The following is a 14869-nucleotide window of genomic DNA, read 5'->3' as shown; positions in this document are numbered from 1 at the left end:
CTGGAGTTGAAGTTCTGGTTCAGGGTGACCTTGGGCCAGTCCCCTGCGATGGCTGAGCCTCAGTTTCCCCGTAAAAGTGAATAGAGCTGCAAATATGTGGCTTTCCTTGCATTGACATTTGAACAATGAAGAGGTGTAATGGTAATTGAAAGCAATTTGTCCAATCCGGTGTGAGGGGCCAGGCTGCAGTGGATTTAGGTTTCTGATCATAAATGAGCCTTAAATCATTTTATTTCCAGAAGTGCTCAGTGTGTTTTTATATAATTCAATTAAGTCCACTTTACGCAAAAAGAAATTAAAATTTTTTGGAAACCACTCTTGCGTCTTGATGCATGATACTTTCTTGTTTCCAGTAATAGAGAGTTTCTCTTTGGCCTTTCTGTTATTTTTTATTTCAAGTTTGAGAGGAGTACAGCCACATTTTTGTTTTTGAGGATATAGGGGCAGTTTGGTCAAGTGTGTTTGATTTAAAATTTTTCGAATCGAAGATGATGGATACGTCATTAAAATTCACTTTTGAAAAGTGGTTAGTCCTCAGTTTAGTCTTTGAAATAACATGTCACTTTATAATCAAAAAAGTTACTCAGACTTGACAGCTCTGTTAACTGGCACCTTTTGATTTTGGATATTTTGTTTCATATTCCTTAAGAATTTGATGACTAGGTGCTTTTTCAGTAATTTTTTTTTCCTCCTGAAATATATGATTTAAGGAGACAATAAGAGACAGGAAAATTTTGTTCAGTTACGTGTGTTAACACCTTTTTAAAAGTCTCAACTTGACATTATTGCAAATTAAGAAGTTGACTCAGTTTTTGAGAGCCTATGATAGATTTGAAATAACTTCATATTATGTAGTGATTTGGACTGTATGAGTATGTACACTTTAAATTTTAAAGTTAAAATGGAAGATACTGTCTGAAAATGGTTGCTACAGACTTCATTTAATTTCTTTTTTTAAGAAAATGAAGAAGTTTTCAAAGTGAAGAAATCAAGTTATAGCAAAAAGATAGTAAAATTGCTTAAGAAAGAATATAAAGAAGATCTTGAAAAATCGAAGATTAAGACAGAACTCAACTCATCAGCTGACAGTAAGTCAAACTAATAAAATTCTTTTGAAATGACAAAATGAAACTCTCATAGAAATTGAATGGGTTTGGTATATATAGTGAACTTGTTCATTTGACTTTGTCTTTGTCAAGACTCAAAGTTGAGTGATGATTGAGTTCTTTTATTTAATTCTAACACAATTGCATTGTAAGTGCATTTTTTCAAAAGATTGAACCATTAGGCTGGAATGTTTCAGCTACAATGACTAAATCTTCTCCTGGTTTTTTTTTTTTTTTTTACTTGTGTTCAGATTCCTGTTGGACAGAGAAAGGAGGTTTCCCACTTAAACCTGAGATGCAGGTTTATTCCTATTTGAAGTAGTACTGTGCAAATTCCTGTAAATGTACTTCGCTGAGACAAGTTTTCAGTTTCTTTGGTGTTATTTACACAGTTGGTTTAATTCTTAGGGAATTTTTAGGAATGTCCTAGGTCTAATGTTGATAATACTCCCATTCAGCAGCCTTGTCAGATACGCAGATGAAGACTCCTCAGTGGATGGTGCTTGCCTACATTGTATAGACATTTCTTGCTTCCTCTCACAACCTCAGTTAAAATTTTTAAGCAGTTATTTGTCCTTAGGAAAGTCGTTTCATTATAATATGCTGTGGTCTGAGTTACTCTCATGCAAATGCTTTAGGGAAATCTTTCTTTTATGGAATTCAAGGTAAAATTATTGTTTCCTAGGTTTTCCACTACAGGCTTAATGTGAAAAAGTATATCATTATATCTCAAATTTACAATCTAATTTTGGAGACAGCATCACTTAAATGTATAACTGGACCCCAGTGTTTGGCAAAATGTCCAATGAGTGACTTAAAGGTTAACCACTTTCTTTTTAAAGAGGTGGGTCAAGGAATGTCTTATAGATAAAGTAGAATTTGAAGCTGGATCTTTGATAATTTGAATTCCAAAAACTAGGGAGTGTATGGGGATATTACCAAAGATTAAAATGACTTAGGCTGCTTTGGAAAGAAGCAAGTACACCTGACGGCCAAAATAGATGATTTGTGGAGGAAGCAGAGGTTTAGGGTGAAAGATACGTTGTTGACAGATTGTGAAGGATGTTTAGTATGTAGTAAGGGGTTTAGAGTTGGCTGTATTCAGTGACCTGCTGAGATGGTGACATGACAAATGCCTTTTGAAACCTTAACCTGGTATTAGCATGCAGCATGTATTGGCACAAGGAGAGATTGGAGGCATAAAGCAGTTTAAATGCAAGGGCCAGCTTTGATCCATTAATAGTGGGTTTAAAAAGGTCTCAGTTGAGCAAGACTGAGGCTTTTCTTGACTCGGTTGGAAATTGTGGATGAGTTAAAAATGTTTATTATGGGTGTGGGAAATGGAAAAAAATGGAAATGGAAAAAAAAGGGATTATTTGAGAAGTATTCCAAGGGAAGGATTGGTCGACTTGAGTGCTTTAACTATTGGATTGAAAAGAAATAGTCAAATTTGAGCTTTTGTGCCAGGTGACTGAGTGAATAATTATATATTACATACAGAAATAGGGAATGCAGGTGGGAGGAGGAGTATTTTTAGGGGAACTGATTATTTTGGAGTCTGGGAAGCTGCTTCAGTTTTTCCAAACCATTTGAGAAGCAGCTGTGTATAATGAAATCATATAAGAAAGATCAGGAAAAGTGAGAATCGAGAAAGGACCATTCAGTGTTGAGTTTAGAAATTAAAGCAAGTAAGAGGTTTATGAGGCCACCTTCTGTGACCTTCTCTGTCTTCTGCTTTCATAAAACTGATTTTCCACTCACCAGATAACTCAGTTAATGTCCTCCCCAAAGGTAGAGCCTCTGTATTATAAGTTGTCATCCCTGAAATGTTGGTTCTCTGGAGCTCTTTCATTAATCAACTCACAGTCCTGAACTCTTCCTACCCCAACCCTCCTGAGATAGGCAGAGGTGCATTGATTTGAAAACTAGGGGAGTATCAACTTGGAAAACCTATTTTGTGATATTCCTACAGTGGTGAGTTCACTTTTAAACTTGAATTTGAGTTCAAGTTGAATCACTGTCTTGATTTGAGCCAGTGAATAGTTGGAGATGTAGATTTAGGTACATTGAAGTGATAATTAAAACCAAAAGTAAATGAAATTGATAAAGGAATAGCATAAAAGAAAAATTCCTTTGAACCAAAAACTTCTGCCTATAATAAGCGTTACATAGAGAAGAGGATTTGCTGAAGAGAGGAAAGAATCATAAAGTCCAAAGGAGAAAAGATAGGAAAGTTTCAGGGTGGTGATTGTCAGTTATATGAAATAGTACGGGAAAGGTCAGGAAAAGTTAAGGCTGAGGAAGGGCTATTGCCAGGGTTGCTATGTTTTTTTTCTTAAGGGAGGGCATCTGGCAAAAGAGGCTAGTTTACTAGCCAGGCTGTGTGCCTGTTGGGAGGAAGGAACATCTTTTGCTAAATTGCTCAGTGATACTGTATGAATTAGCTGTGGCTGCAGCTTTTGAGTTAACTGGTGAGCGTGGAATGGGAGAAATCAAAGGCCACTTGCCAGGGTTCAGGTGTGCAGATTGGTGAGAAAGTCGTAGGGAGCAGGTCCACGCTGCTGCTTTGGGAAGCTGGGCAGAGAGAGAAGTAGAGGATAATAGCTAGAGAGACAACTGGAATCAAGTAGAAGTTCTGTTGTTAAAGAGAAGCCTGTGTCTGTAGACAGAAGAGAGGAGAGGGAGGGCCTGACCAAATTCAAAGTAAAGAGAATATTTGTGAGAGCAAGTTTGCTAAAATAGTTGTCAAAGAAATTGAGGCACAAGAGTAGCCTAGAAAAAGGTTATTTGGCATCTCTTTCATATAAAGATGTCTGGAAGGAAAATGCCTGACAACTTACAAAAATTTCAGCTGTCACCGTATTTTAGACTTGTGTATGCTCAGTCACAAGCAAATACTTGGAAACTTGTTGAAATAGTGAGTCTTTTAAGGACTGCAGAAATCATTATCTGGGAATATCTGATCTTGTAAAACTTTCGAAGTTCTGTTTTGTCTATTAAAAGCCATTGATTTAGTTAGATTTAGAGCAGAAGGAAATGGGTAGTTCTTGACAGCATATGTCTTTATATGTCTGATAAAGTGAGACAGCCTAAAACAGTGACCTAAATCTTATCAGCAAAGTTAAGGAGGGGGGGTGGTGGTGATAATTATCCCTGGAATTCTTTAGGGAAGTAGAATATGGTTTGAGAAGAATTGAGAATTTTTGAAGCAGTTTTTGGGAAGGAAACATTCTAGGGACACAACAGAAGTACACCTTTCATATTTAGAATGAACTTTTGTTTTAACTGTTTCATTATATTCGCTGTGCCTGTTGTGAACATTGTTAGGTTCAGTGCTTCAAGGTGGAAAACACTTTCTGACTTTTGCCTGGCTTGGAAGGTAGTAATAGGACTGTTTAATTACAAGTAAAGTAAACCACTTGGTGTAAAGTAAAACCAAGTGGTGCCTCCCGGAACCCTGTGGCAGGAAAGCAGTCTTGAAACTGGTTTCAGGAACGTCCTGAGAATTAGTTCTCTTCTCTGTCCGTGGGGCTGCTCCACAGCTCCCTTCCTAGTTTGCATGTGAGTTTTAGTACCACCTGGTCTCTGACTTGTTTCTGTGTCCCAGTTCCAGATTCCCAGAAAGATTAGGTTCAGTCACAAATCCACTCTTAAAACATAACACAATCCGCTCTTTGGTCATGCAGTGGAGTCAGAGTTTTGTGCAGTGTAAAAGTGATGTTTGGGTCTCACCCCTTAAGGTGATAGGTGACAAATGGTTGTGAACTTAGAAGATAACCTGTAAGTGTTGACTACAGAGAGGTTTATCTGGTCTTTAATCTTCGTTCTTGATAGAAAGCTGCCTTGAATGGGCTTAAAAGTTTAATTAATTAATGACATATAAAGTGAAATAATGCTTCCAAGAGGTACAGACAGTTACCTATGGGAATTTAGAGGAAGGAACGGTTAGTTTTGATAAACTAGTAACATTTTGATAAAATTAACTAGAGCTAGGGGTTGAGCAGGGTCTCATGCATCCGTTTCCCCTATTATTTTTACCTCTCAGTTGTGTCTGTTGTGGTATTTCATTTTCACACATCAGTAATTTGAATTTTTTTATAAACAATTAAAGTAATTCAGGCTTTAATGAATCAAGCCCATAATAGGAGAAAGAGTATCTCCTTAATCTGTGGATTTTGTTTTAAATATATTTCAATTACTTTTTCAAAAATGTAGACGAACCACCTTTGGACAAAACAGGTCATGTTAAGGACACCAATCAAGAAGATGGAATTATCATCAGTGAACATGGGGAAGATGAAATGGATATGGAAAGCGAGAAGGAGGAAGAAAAGCCAAAAGCTGGCGGAGCCTTTTCAAATGCTTTATCTTCTTTGAACGTTCTCCGTCCAGGTGTGTGCTCGCAAATACTTCTCACAACTGAATTAAGCCCTCAGGAATGAGCCATCTGTAAAGATGGTTGTTAAGGAAGGTGTTAGCTAAGTGGTATTTCTTATGACATCCCTGTTAGAAGCCAAGGTGTTTGTTTCCTTTTGCAAATACAGAAAGTGAGAGAACTAGAAACTTCCCAACTTTCTAAGTTCATCCTCAGACAGGCAGTTATCAAAGCAAGTATCAGTCAAGTAAATAGGTAAATGGTATTAAAGTCTTTTTTTATGAATTTCAGATGAAGATTTTTAACTTTTTTAGAACTGTCCCTAAAGGCAAAACTAGCTATTTTATGTTCACACTTTTTTTTTTTAAACTATTTTATGGAAATAGTTTGCAGACCTATTCACTGGCTAATCAGCTTTTGAGTAAGTGCTTGGTAGCCAAATTTAAATTATGAAGAATTTCCATTTAACTCATTAATGTCTATAAAATTTAAAAGCGCTCCCCCTGTGTTGGTAAAGTTGAGAAAATACTGTACATACATCCAGCAGCATTTTAATCGGTACAGTCCTTATGGGAAACCGTTTGACAATACAAATAAGTAGATTTCAGATACTCTTACGCTTTGACCCTGTACTGTAATTCCATAGCTAGAAATTTATCCCAAGGAAATAATGTTTTGATTGCAACATTGTTTGCAATGAGCAACATTTAGATAAAATGTCTAGCAGAAGAGGAATGGATTAGTCAGTTAAGGTGCATTTACATGATGGGATATTACATAGCTATTTAAATAACAATTAGAAAAGTAGCAAGACATTAATTTTTACTGTAGGTAAAAATGTCAGTTTGGTTATGTGGTAGATTATACTTTGTCTATGGAGTGAGTGTTGTTAAGCAATTAAAATTTATACTTAGCAACTTGGAAAAAAGCTTACTTTAATATGAAGAAAAATTGATGAGAATTATATATTCAGTGTGCTTACAGGTGAACGGAAAACTATTTGCAAGAGAAATATATTTGAAATCTAATGGTGTTTTTTAGCGTTGTAAAAAATTGTGGGTACCTTGTTTTTATCTGTTTCCTAGTTTAGTAATGATTTTATTACTTTTGCTTATTTTTTAAAAAATGAAAAAAAATTACTATTAAAATTAACTGCTTTAGTATATTTTCCCTTCTCTCCCTTCCCATACATATTGCCATTATGTGTACTTTTTAGTCTCCTTAGTGACTTTTAGTTTCCATTTAAACTAAATTAAAAATAAATCAGTTGGATTGCACAGCACAATTTGGGAAGGGGGTGCAAGCAACTAACATTAGAACATCACTATGCAAGGCTATCTTGGTGAAATTCTTTTATCTTTTATATTTTTAAGAAAATAGAAACATATGCCCTAATACTTTATAGTTTATAATCCTTACCAACTGTTTCCAGGAGAAATTCCAGATGCAGCTTTTATACATGCTGCAAGGAAAAAGCGTCAGATGGCCCGGGAGTTGGGGGATTTCACGCCTCATGATAGTGAGCCTGGGAAAGGCCGCCTTGTTAGAGAAGATGAGAATGATGCCAGCGATGACGAAGATGATGATGAGAAACGCCGTATAGTTTTTTCTGTGAAGGAAAAGTCACAAAGACAAAAAATTGCAGAGGAAATAGGTAACTTGATTTAATGGGACAATAAGCCTGTTACAATGCTACTAAATATGATTTGATACTAAAGTCAAATAAAAAGTACCTATATTTATTTAACTACGTTTAATGTTATAGAACCATTCTTGCTTGGGTACAAGTGTCTCACTGGGATTTTTTGAAAAGTAGAGCATGGTTTTGATAGCTATTGTTTATTGAGTACAGTGTGACCAGTATTGTGCTAAGCACCTGACATACGTAGAGATACATAACTGGCTCAACATTCTTAGGAGGCGTTAGGTTTTGTTCTTCCCTTTGTTGAATTCATGTCAAGCTCACAGAGGTAAGGAAACCTATCTAAGGTTTTAACTGTTACATTGATGCTGCCATCTGCTAAGGGATACTGTATATAAGACAAGCAAAGTTTGTATCAAATGAGATGGAGATCATAATAGACATTTAATTTTCGTAAGATTGAGTTAATACCAATAGTTTTGCTTAGTTTTTGTGTTAATAAATGTAAAATAGCATCCCTTCCATCACTGCTTTTCTGGTGTAATTTACATTTCTTTGCTGCTTATGGCTGTAGGTATTGAGGGGAGTGATGATGATGCTTTAGTAACTGGAGAACAAGATGAAGAGCTCAGCCGATGGGAACAGGAGCAGATAAGAAAAGGAATTAATATCCCTCAGGTAAGATGAAAGAATTAAACTTCAAAAATTAAGAAATTAATTTTAAAATTTTTTGTTGTATTTTGTTGAAGTAAAAACATTGTATATTGAATTGACTGAGCTATTAGAAGAAACTATTATGTTTTGCTTTTTACAGTCAACATGGTGAAAGAATTTCTAGATTCTTAGTTAAATATTTATCAAAGTGTTCTTTCAACCGCAGCATCAGCATCATCTGGAAGCTTGTTAGAAATGGAAATTCTCTCACCCTCCTGAGTGAGATCTACTGAATGAGAAGCTCTGGGGGTGGGCCCCACCATCTGTTTAATAAGCCCTCTGGGTGATTCTGATGCTCACTCAAGTATGAGGACCACTGTATTGATAAAATGTTTCTTTCTCATATAGCTTGTTTATTTTCTGACTTTAAAAATTATTTTGTAGAAGATGTATTTCTCAGTAATGCAGTAACTCACTGTAGATGAAAAATATCTTCCTAAATAGTTACAACAATTTGTTTTATAGAAGTAAATAGTGCAATGGAAATGTTGCATAAATGTAAGCTATTTTTATTACTAGTGTTTTGACATAATTTAATGTCCCTTCTAACTCTAAACTTCTTTGATACTGTTTTTCTGAAAATTATTAGAAATGAATCCAGTAATCCCATAAGACTTAGAACTTTCATCTATCCCTACTTTTATTTGATTTTAAGGAGCTCTGTGATTATTTATTTTATACTGTTTAGAAAATAGGTGTAATTTTTGCTTTTTTTTTTAACTCCAAAAGCATGAGATTATTTTCATAGTTTTACTACTAGTTTTCATTTCTATCCCATTTCTTTTCTAGGTTCAAGCAAGTCAGCCCACTGAAGTGAATATGTACTACCAGAACACTTACCAGACAATGCCTTACGGTTCATCCTATGGCATTCCTTATAGTTATACCGCCTATGGATCATCAGATGCCAAATCTCAAAAAACAGATAATACAGTCCCTTTCAAAACTCCCAGTAATGAGATGACTCCCGTTACTATTGATTTGGTAAAGAAACAGCTTAAAGACAGGTAGGGCAGATCAACTTCTTAAAGACCTGTCCTAGCTTTCTGTTCCCTCAGGCAACATGTAGTCTGGGGTAGCAGCAGATGCAGAATATCGGCAAAGAAGATTCACTGGCCCACCTTCAAAAGCTAAACAGAAGATGACTTCATACTTGGTTCTGCTACCTTCTTGGATTACTTCTGTGGAAGCCTCGAAAAGTTTTTAAAAATGCCACTCCATGGTCTTGTTGAAGACAGTTCTGAGTTTGCACCTCTTGGACTCTGAAAAAGTGTAGTCAAGATATGGGGGGAAAAGCAAAACAGTGAGATTTTTGGTTAGCCCACCAAATAACTTTATATGAAGTATGTAAACTGCCACTTTTGGAGAAAAAAGCAGTACAAATGAAAAGATCCACTCCATGCATTTTTGTATTCTAATAGTGGATCTAAGTGCATTATTATAATTTTGCAAGAGTCCTGACAGCATAGACTTTTGGATGTAAATGTGTTATATTTATCCTTTTCTGTTCTTAAGGTTGGACTCCATGAAAGAGCTGCACAAAACAAATCGACAGCAGCATGAGAAACATCTGCAAAGCCGAGTGGACTCCACCAGGGCTATTGAAAGATTAGAAGGGTCTTCTGGGGGTATTGGTGAACGGTATAAATTTTTGCAAGAAATGCGAGGGTATGTCCAAGACTTGCTTGAGTGTTTCAGTGAAAAGGTAAGAATGCAAAAATATTAATCTCTTTGAATAAGGCAAAATTAGGGAAGTCTAGACAGCCTTGTAGAGATCATTTCTATATTTCTCAGAAAATACCCACTGGATTCAGCTTTAAAAGAGATGAAAAGTCATGCCTCATTTTCTTCACTTCATTAGCGACATTCTATCCTAGGGGCTAATCTAGTACCTTTGTTGAAAACAAAAAGAGATAATTCAAAGCATATTTAAATAAGATTTTGGCAAGTCCTGTCTTAATGTAATGGCAGATAATTGGTCTGGCCTTGAATATTAGACTATAAGAGACTCATCTGATAGAATTTTTTTTTTTGTGGTCAGATCCAAACTTATCTTTAAACTTTTTCTACAAGTAATTCCAAATATGCATAAAGTTGCAAAATTTTGTTAGTTTTTATTTTTTATCCTAGATAAAATTGATTGCCATTGCTGCTGATAGTTTTCATCTGAATAAGCCTCTGCTTTATCCATTTCAGAAACCATTCACTGGCCATAATTTCTTTTAAGGTCTCATTTCTTCTAAGTTCATTTTTTTTTAGTATGATAGTTGGCACAATTATTTGCATTCTGTTGTTTGCATTTTAAAAATTAGCTGCACACAGAATCCTTTTCTCAGACAACCTTTTAATTGATTTTTCTTTTAAGATAAATGTATTGTTTGATGCATTGGTTTGTAGGCACCTGTGGACTTTCTAGCCTTCTCTTTAAAAAAAAAAATTAAAATATGGTGCTTTTGAATATCCTGTCTCTATACTTTCAAGAGATAACAGGTTTCGAAGGCACATTTTCTCTTATTCTTGGCTATGTGAATTAGCATAGAATCTGTAAGCATATAGTATGTTTAAATGAGTATTTTAACTCTTACTATCGCTGTTGGTTAATTCAGTATACCCTTAGGGCAAAGGCTGGCCAAAGAACAATGGCAGACTATCTTCCTAATGGGTCTTAATAGTTCCAACCTGTCTGTGGTCAGATCCAGGCTGAGACAGCATTCACCAAGTCTTCTCTGAAGGGTTCATGGTTTTGTGCTTAACTTCTGGAGAAGCAGCTACATTCTGAGCTACAGTATCCCTTGTGGCAGATCTGTGGCTTAGGGTGACAAGTACAGGGGTGAGAAAGAAACATGGGTTAGACTCTGTGCAGAGGGGCTAGAGTCAAAATGGGAAGCGGACAGAAGGGTCAGAGCTGGTGGTTGTGTTCTTCAGATAAAGCCCTTTTGAGCCAAGCGGGCATGGTGGTGGGGGCTGGTCTAAAAATCTTCTGTGACCAGAGAAAGGATCTTTGTTTTAGACCATACTTTGTAAGTGAAGTTTGTCTTTGTGGAGCTTTTTCTTGAAGTACCTTGGTCTTTGCTTTGGAACTTACTTGAGTAAACTCATACACTTGTAATTGCAAACTGAACTCTTAAAAAATCCTGGCAATAATATGATCACAGAGTATACCATGTTTCAGTGAAAGAGGCTAGGTACTAGTCTAGGTACTAGGTCCATCTAGTTCCTATAGTTTTCAACTGCTTATTATTTTAAAAACAGTAGTACACTTTCTCTCTCCTTGATTACCCTGTTCCTTAGATTGTGTTCATATGTTTTCTTAGAGTTATTTAGATAAATGTTTGGAGCAGTTCTTAAACCTTATCTATTATATAGTGACTACTCTATTAATAAAAGAGGTAGATAAACCCCTCTTTTAAAGATGTGTTAATTCGTTTTGACATTTTCTTCTGTATTTGGTTTTATTAGAGACCACTCCTGAGGTACTATTGTCATAAATTGTCATTTTGGAAATATTTAGGAATAATTGGATAGATTTGAATATTCATTTCAGTTATACTATAAAAAGTATTGTTTCAGGGTAAGGCCATAGAAAGATAGATATTCTTTTTGCCTTTTCCGCTTATAAAAATTTAAGTGGTTTTGAACTTAGATTTTTAATTATGTTGCAGGTCATTTTAACTTTCTGTTGTTTTATTTTCCTGTAGTCATCTTCCTTGTGTTCTTTGCCTTAAATTTGTTCCTGAAATAATAATAGTTAATAACAGTTTTGAGTTTGGAGAGGGTAAAGAAATTGTCATGGTGCAGTTGGGATAAATTGTATTGTTAAGAGACATGAATGAGAGCTGGAAATGTATTTTAGGGCTCTTATTCTCAGTAAAATTTCCTCTGGGCTTTGTTAAAAAGTATTTCAAGTACATAAACAAAAAAAATTACAGTATCAGAATTGTAACTATAAATTGAATAATGAAATTCTGTCTGATGCAATCTCAGGCATGTAGTTCTTACAGTAGAGGAGTGTTAACAATCTCCAGGACTAAAAGAATGCATCATAGGTCCATGGGTACACTTGTCTTTAGTACTGCGTGGTTTGAAAAAATGAGGGGGTGGGAAAGTGTAAGTCACAATAATGTGGAAGTAATTACTTTAAAAATCAATGATAGTAAATTTTAGAGTCTCTGGGCTCAGCTAATATCAAGATAATCAATGCAAATTTGGGGACATTGTTCCTCATGGTGTGGCATATTAAAGAATAAAACAACTCCATCATTCTGACCTCTGAACATTTGCTGCTTTTGCAATGGAATTATGCAAGTGTATGAAATTGCTTTTATTACAGACATCTTTATATTCCACCTGCCTTTTTTTATTTCCATTTGCAGTCTGTTCAGTTCAGGAAGCTGCTATAACACTTGGTGCCAGTGTTTCCCAAACTCTAAATAATGTGTTTTCCATTTGTACTAACCATCAGGAAACTAGAATTTCTGGTTTCCTCAGGTATGTGTAGTGGTTGTTAGTGTTTTGTGAAAGTTTCATAGCATTTGGTTATAACATGAGGTATTTATAAAGAGAAAGTTTTCTGGTTTCTTCTTTTTAAGTTAGGTTTCATTCTATAAGCTTATGTATTCCATATGAACCAAGTGAATGCTTAGCTGTGGATAATAACCTGGAAAAATTTGTTGACTTTGTAAACTGGCGGTTCATGCAAAGGATTTTATAATTACGAATATGGAAAAATTTAAACATTTGATAAGAATAGAAGAACTTTCTGAGTTTGAAATAGATTGATTTTAGATAGGTTAGTGATAGAAATTTTATTTACCTTATTAATGTAAATGAATACAGTTCACATTTAAAATGTACAACACAGCTGCAAAATAGTGTAACATTACTGTAAGGTACTTGGTACACATGAATGGCAGAGCAATATAAGTGTTCAAAATTGGGCATTTAGCACACTCCTGTTCTTGTCTACTCAGAGCCATTTCATGTTTTTTGGTGTCACACTGCAATAATGGTTCATTTTAAACTATAAAAATTGCAAGGCAGATCACGTTGCTAGAAAATTAAAAATAGACTTTCAAAAAGTTCTTCCAAATACTTTATTTTAAAAGAAAAGCACTAAAATTTCTGACATTTCTTTACTTGCTCTTTTTACTACTGTTAAAGTGTTAAGTTTCCTAACCAAACTTTTGCTCCAATAACTAGGCACTGGACATTATAGCTCTGTATATGGATTAAAAGAAGAAGTGGTGTTTCCCAAACATCCTAAAACTGAATTGCTATTTGTGTCCCATTAGGGATTCATGGTTATTCTGTCCAGAGGGTACTTTTTCAGAAATCCGGAAATAATATGGAACCCTCAAATAAATAAGCAGCTGAGGAGTTTGGTGTTACGGAGTGTGTTGTATTTTTACAGGTGCCACTGATTAATGAACTTGAATCAGCAATACATCAGCTGTACAAACAGCGAGCTTCCCGCCTTGTCCAAAGACGACAAGATGATATTAAAGATGAATCTTCGGAGTTTTCAAGCCATTCAAGTCAGTCCATCTTGAAGGTTTTTATTATTCATTAAACAACCTTGTTTACTTAGTGCATCCTAACTGAAAATTAGACATCTCAGAGCCTTTTTTTTTTTTTTAAGGAAATGAATTTCCTTGTTCTTGTGTCAGGTAGATCTAAAAATTATAATAGCATGTGCTTAGATTGTGTTTGAGAAAAATAGCTCGCAAAGGAGCTCAAATCATGCACTAGTATTCTATCAGTCTTACTCTTCTTTGGGTATATTTTTTCATTCTTTTGAGTATAGAAAAGACATTGTCAGTATTTTATCTTAAAACCACTGTTTATTTGACTCTTAATTGATTTTTGCCCCCATTTTTGTCTTGTTTATAACACTGATACAAATGCTATTGTTGATCATAGCAAAGATTTTTTAACTAGGAATTGAGAATTTTTGAATGGGAGGGGGGAGTTTTATATAACAAACGATATAACTCCAGGATTAGGGGAGTTTTGAGTTTCACCCCTTGGATAAAGCAAAATTTTTTGTATTTACATTTTTTTAATATTTTCCAATTTGCCTTATATACTGGGTTTTTTAGCAGATCAGTTGATTCCTACACTTCTTAAAATTCTAATGTAAAAATTTGGAAATTGAATTTATATTCCTTTCATTACATGTGTTAATTGAAAAACCAAAATTAATTAGAAACCTCGTATTAAATAGTTTAGCTGAAATTCTTTAAACATCAGACATTTTAAACCTTTTAATTCTATTTTTTCATTGCCCTCTGTATTCTTGGATGCTTGGGAATTTTCCTTCATTGAATTTCTTGTGGCTTCTTTTGTCATCTCTTTGGTCCCTATGTCAACAGTTATTAAATGGAAGTATGCATTGAAATTACCCATGATATTGGTTTAAAATGCAGATTTCTTGGTGCTGTCCCCAGGTCTTGGGTAGTGTCCAGTAATCTGCATGTTAAACAGCCACCCTAGGTGTTTCAGGTGCAAAGGGCCCTAAGTTACTATTCTTTCTGAAAAGAATGCTTTGCCATATAGCATGTCCTCTAGATTAGAGAGACATTGGATCCCTAAGAAAGCATTCTTTGTGCCGATGGGTTTTGGAACAGCATACAGAGGTGGAAATACGATAATCAGAGATGAGTCAGGCTCAGATATAAGCCATATGAGTGGCTTTGACCTTCTGTTTTTGCCACACATGTTTGAATTGGATTGTTGCCATGTTGGGCATCTAAGTGACTAATGCATCCCTCCCAAATCACTTTTGATCCAGACAGAACCAGATTTCTGGGGCAGATTTCAGGTAATCTTTATACCTACGACGGGAGGTAATTTCCTTTTAAGTTAAGGTTGTGTGAGCTGTGCATTTCATCAGATACCTTTTCCTGCTTATAATCTGTTCTTTATAATTTGGAGCTATTTACTTACATGGAATTTGAAGTAAGAGTTGAATGATGGATGTTAATTAGATTGAGAGTTGGAAAGAAATGAAAGGTAATGAGAAAGTGAAAAATA

General features: G+C 35.1%; 1 protein-coding gene across 1 annotated transcript in view; it reads left to right on the top strand.

Annotated features, from left to right (window-relative positions):
* The window catches only part of PAXBP1 (PAX3 and PAX7 binding protein 1), a 30601-nt gene that overhangs the window by 991 nt on the left and 14741 nt on the right, over nt 1-14869 (top strand). The window contains exons 2-8 of the mRNA XM_072968593.1: nt 960-1088; nt 5322-5498; nt 6914-7135; nt 7698-7801; nt 8627-8844; nt 9353-9542; nt 13248-13371. Coding sequence (XP_072824694.1) covers nt 960-1088; nt 5322-5498; nt 6914-7135; nt 7698-7801; nt 8627-8844; nt 9353-9542; nt 13248-13371 — 1164 coding nt within the window. The remainder of the gene's footprint in view (nt 1-959; nt 1089-5321; nt 5499-6913; nt 7136-7697; nt 7802-8626; nt 8845-9352; nt 9543-13247; nt 13372-14869) is intronic.

This window comes from Vicugna pacos, chromosome 1 (assembly GCF_048564905.1).
Source record: "Vicugna pacos chromosome 1, VicPac4, whole genome shotgun sequence".
Taxonomy (NCBI): Eukaryota; Metazoa; Chordata; class Mammalia; order Artiodactyla; family Camelidae; genus Vicugna; species Vicugna pacos.
This window is presented reverse-complemented; position numbering and strand designations above follow the sequence as displayed.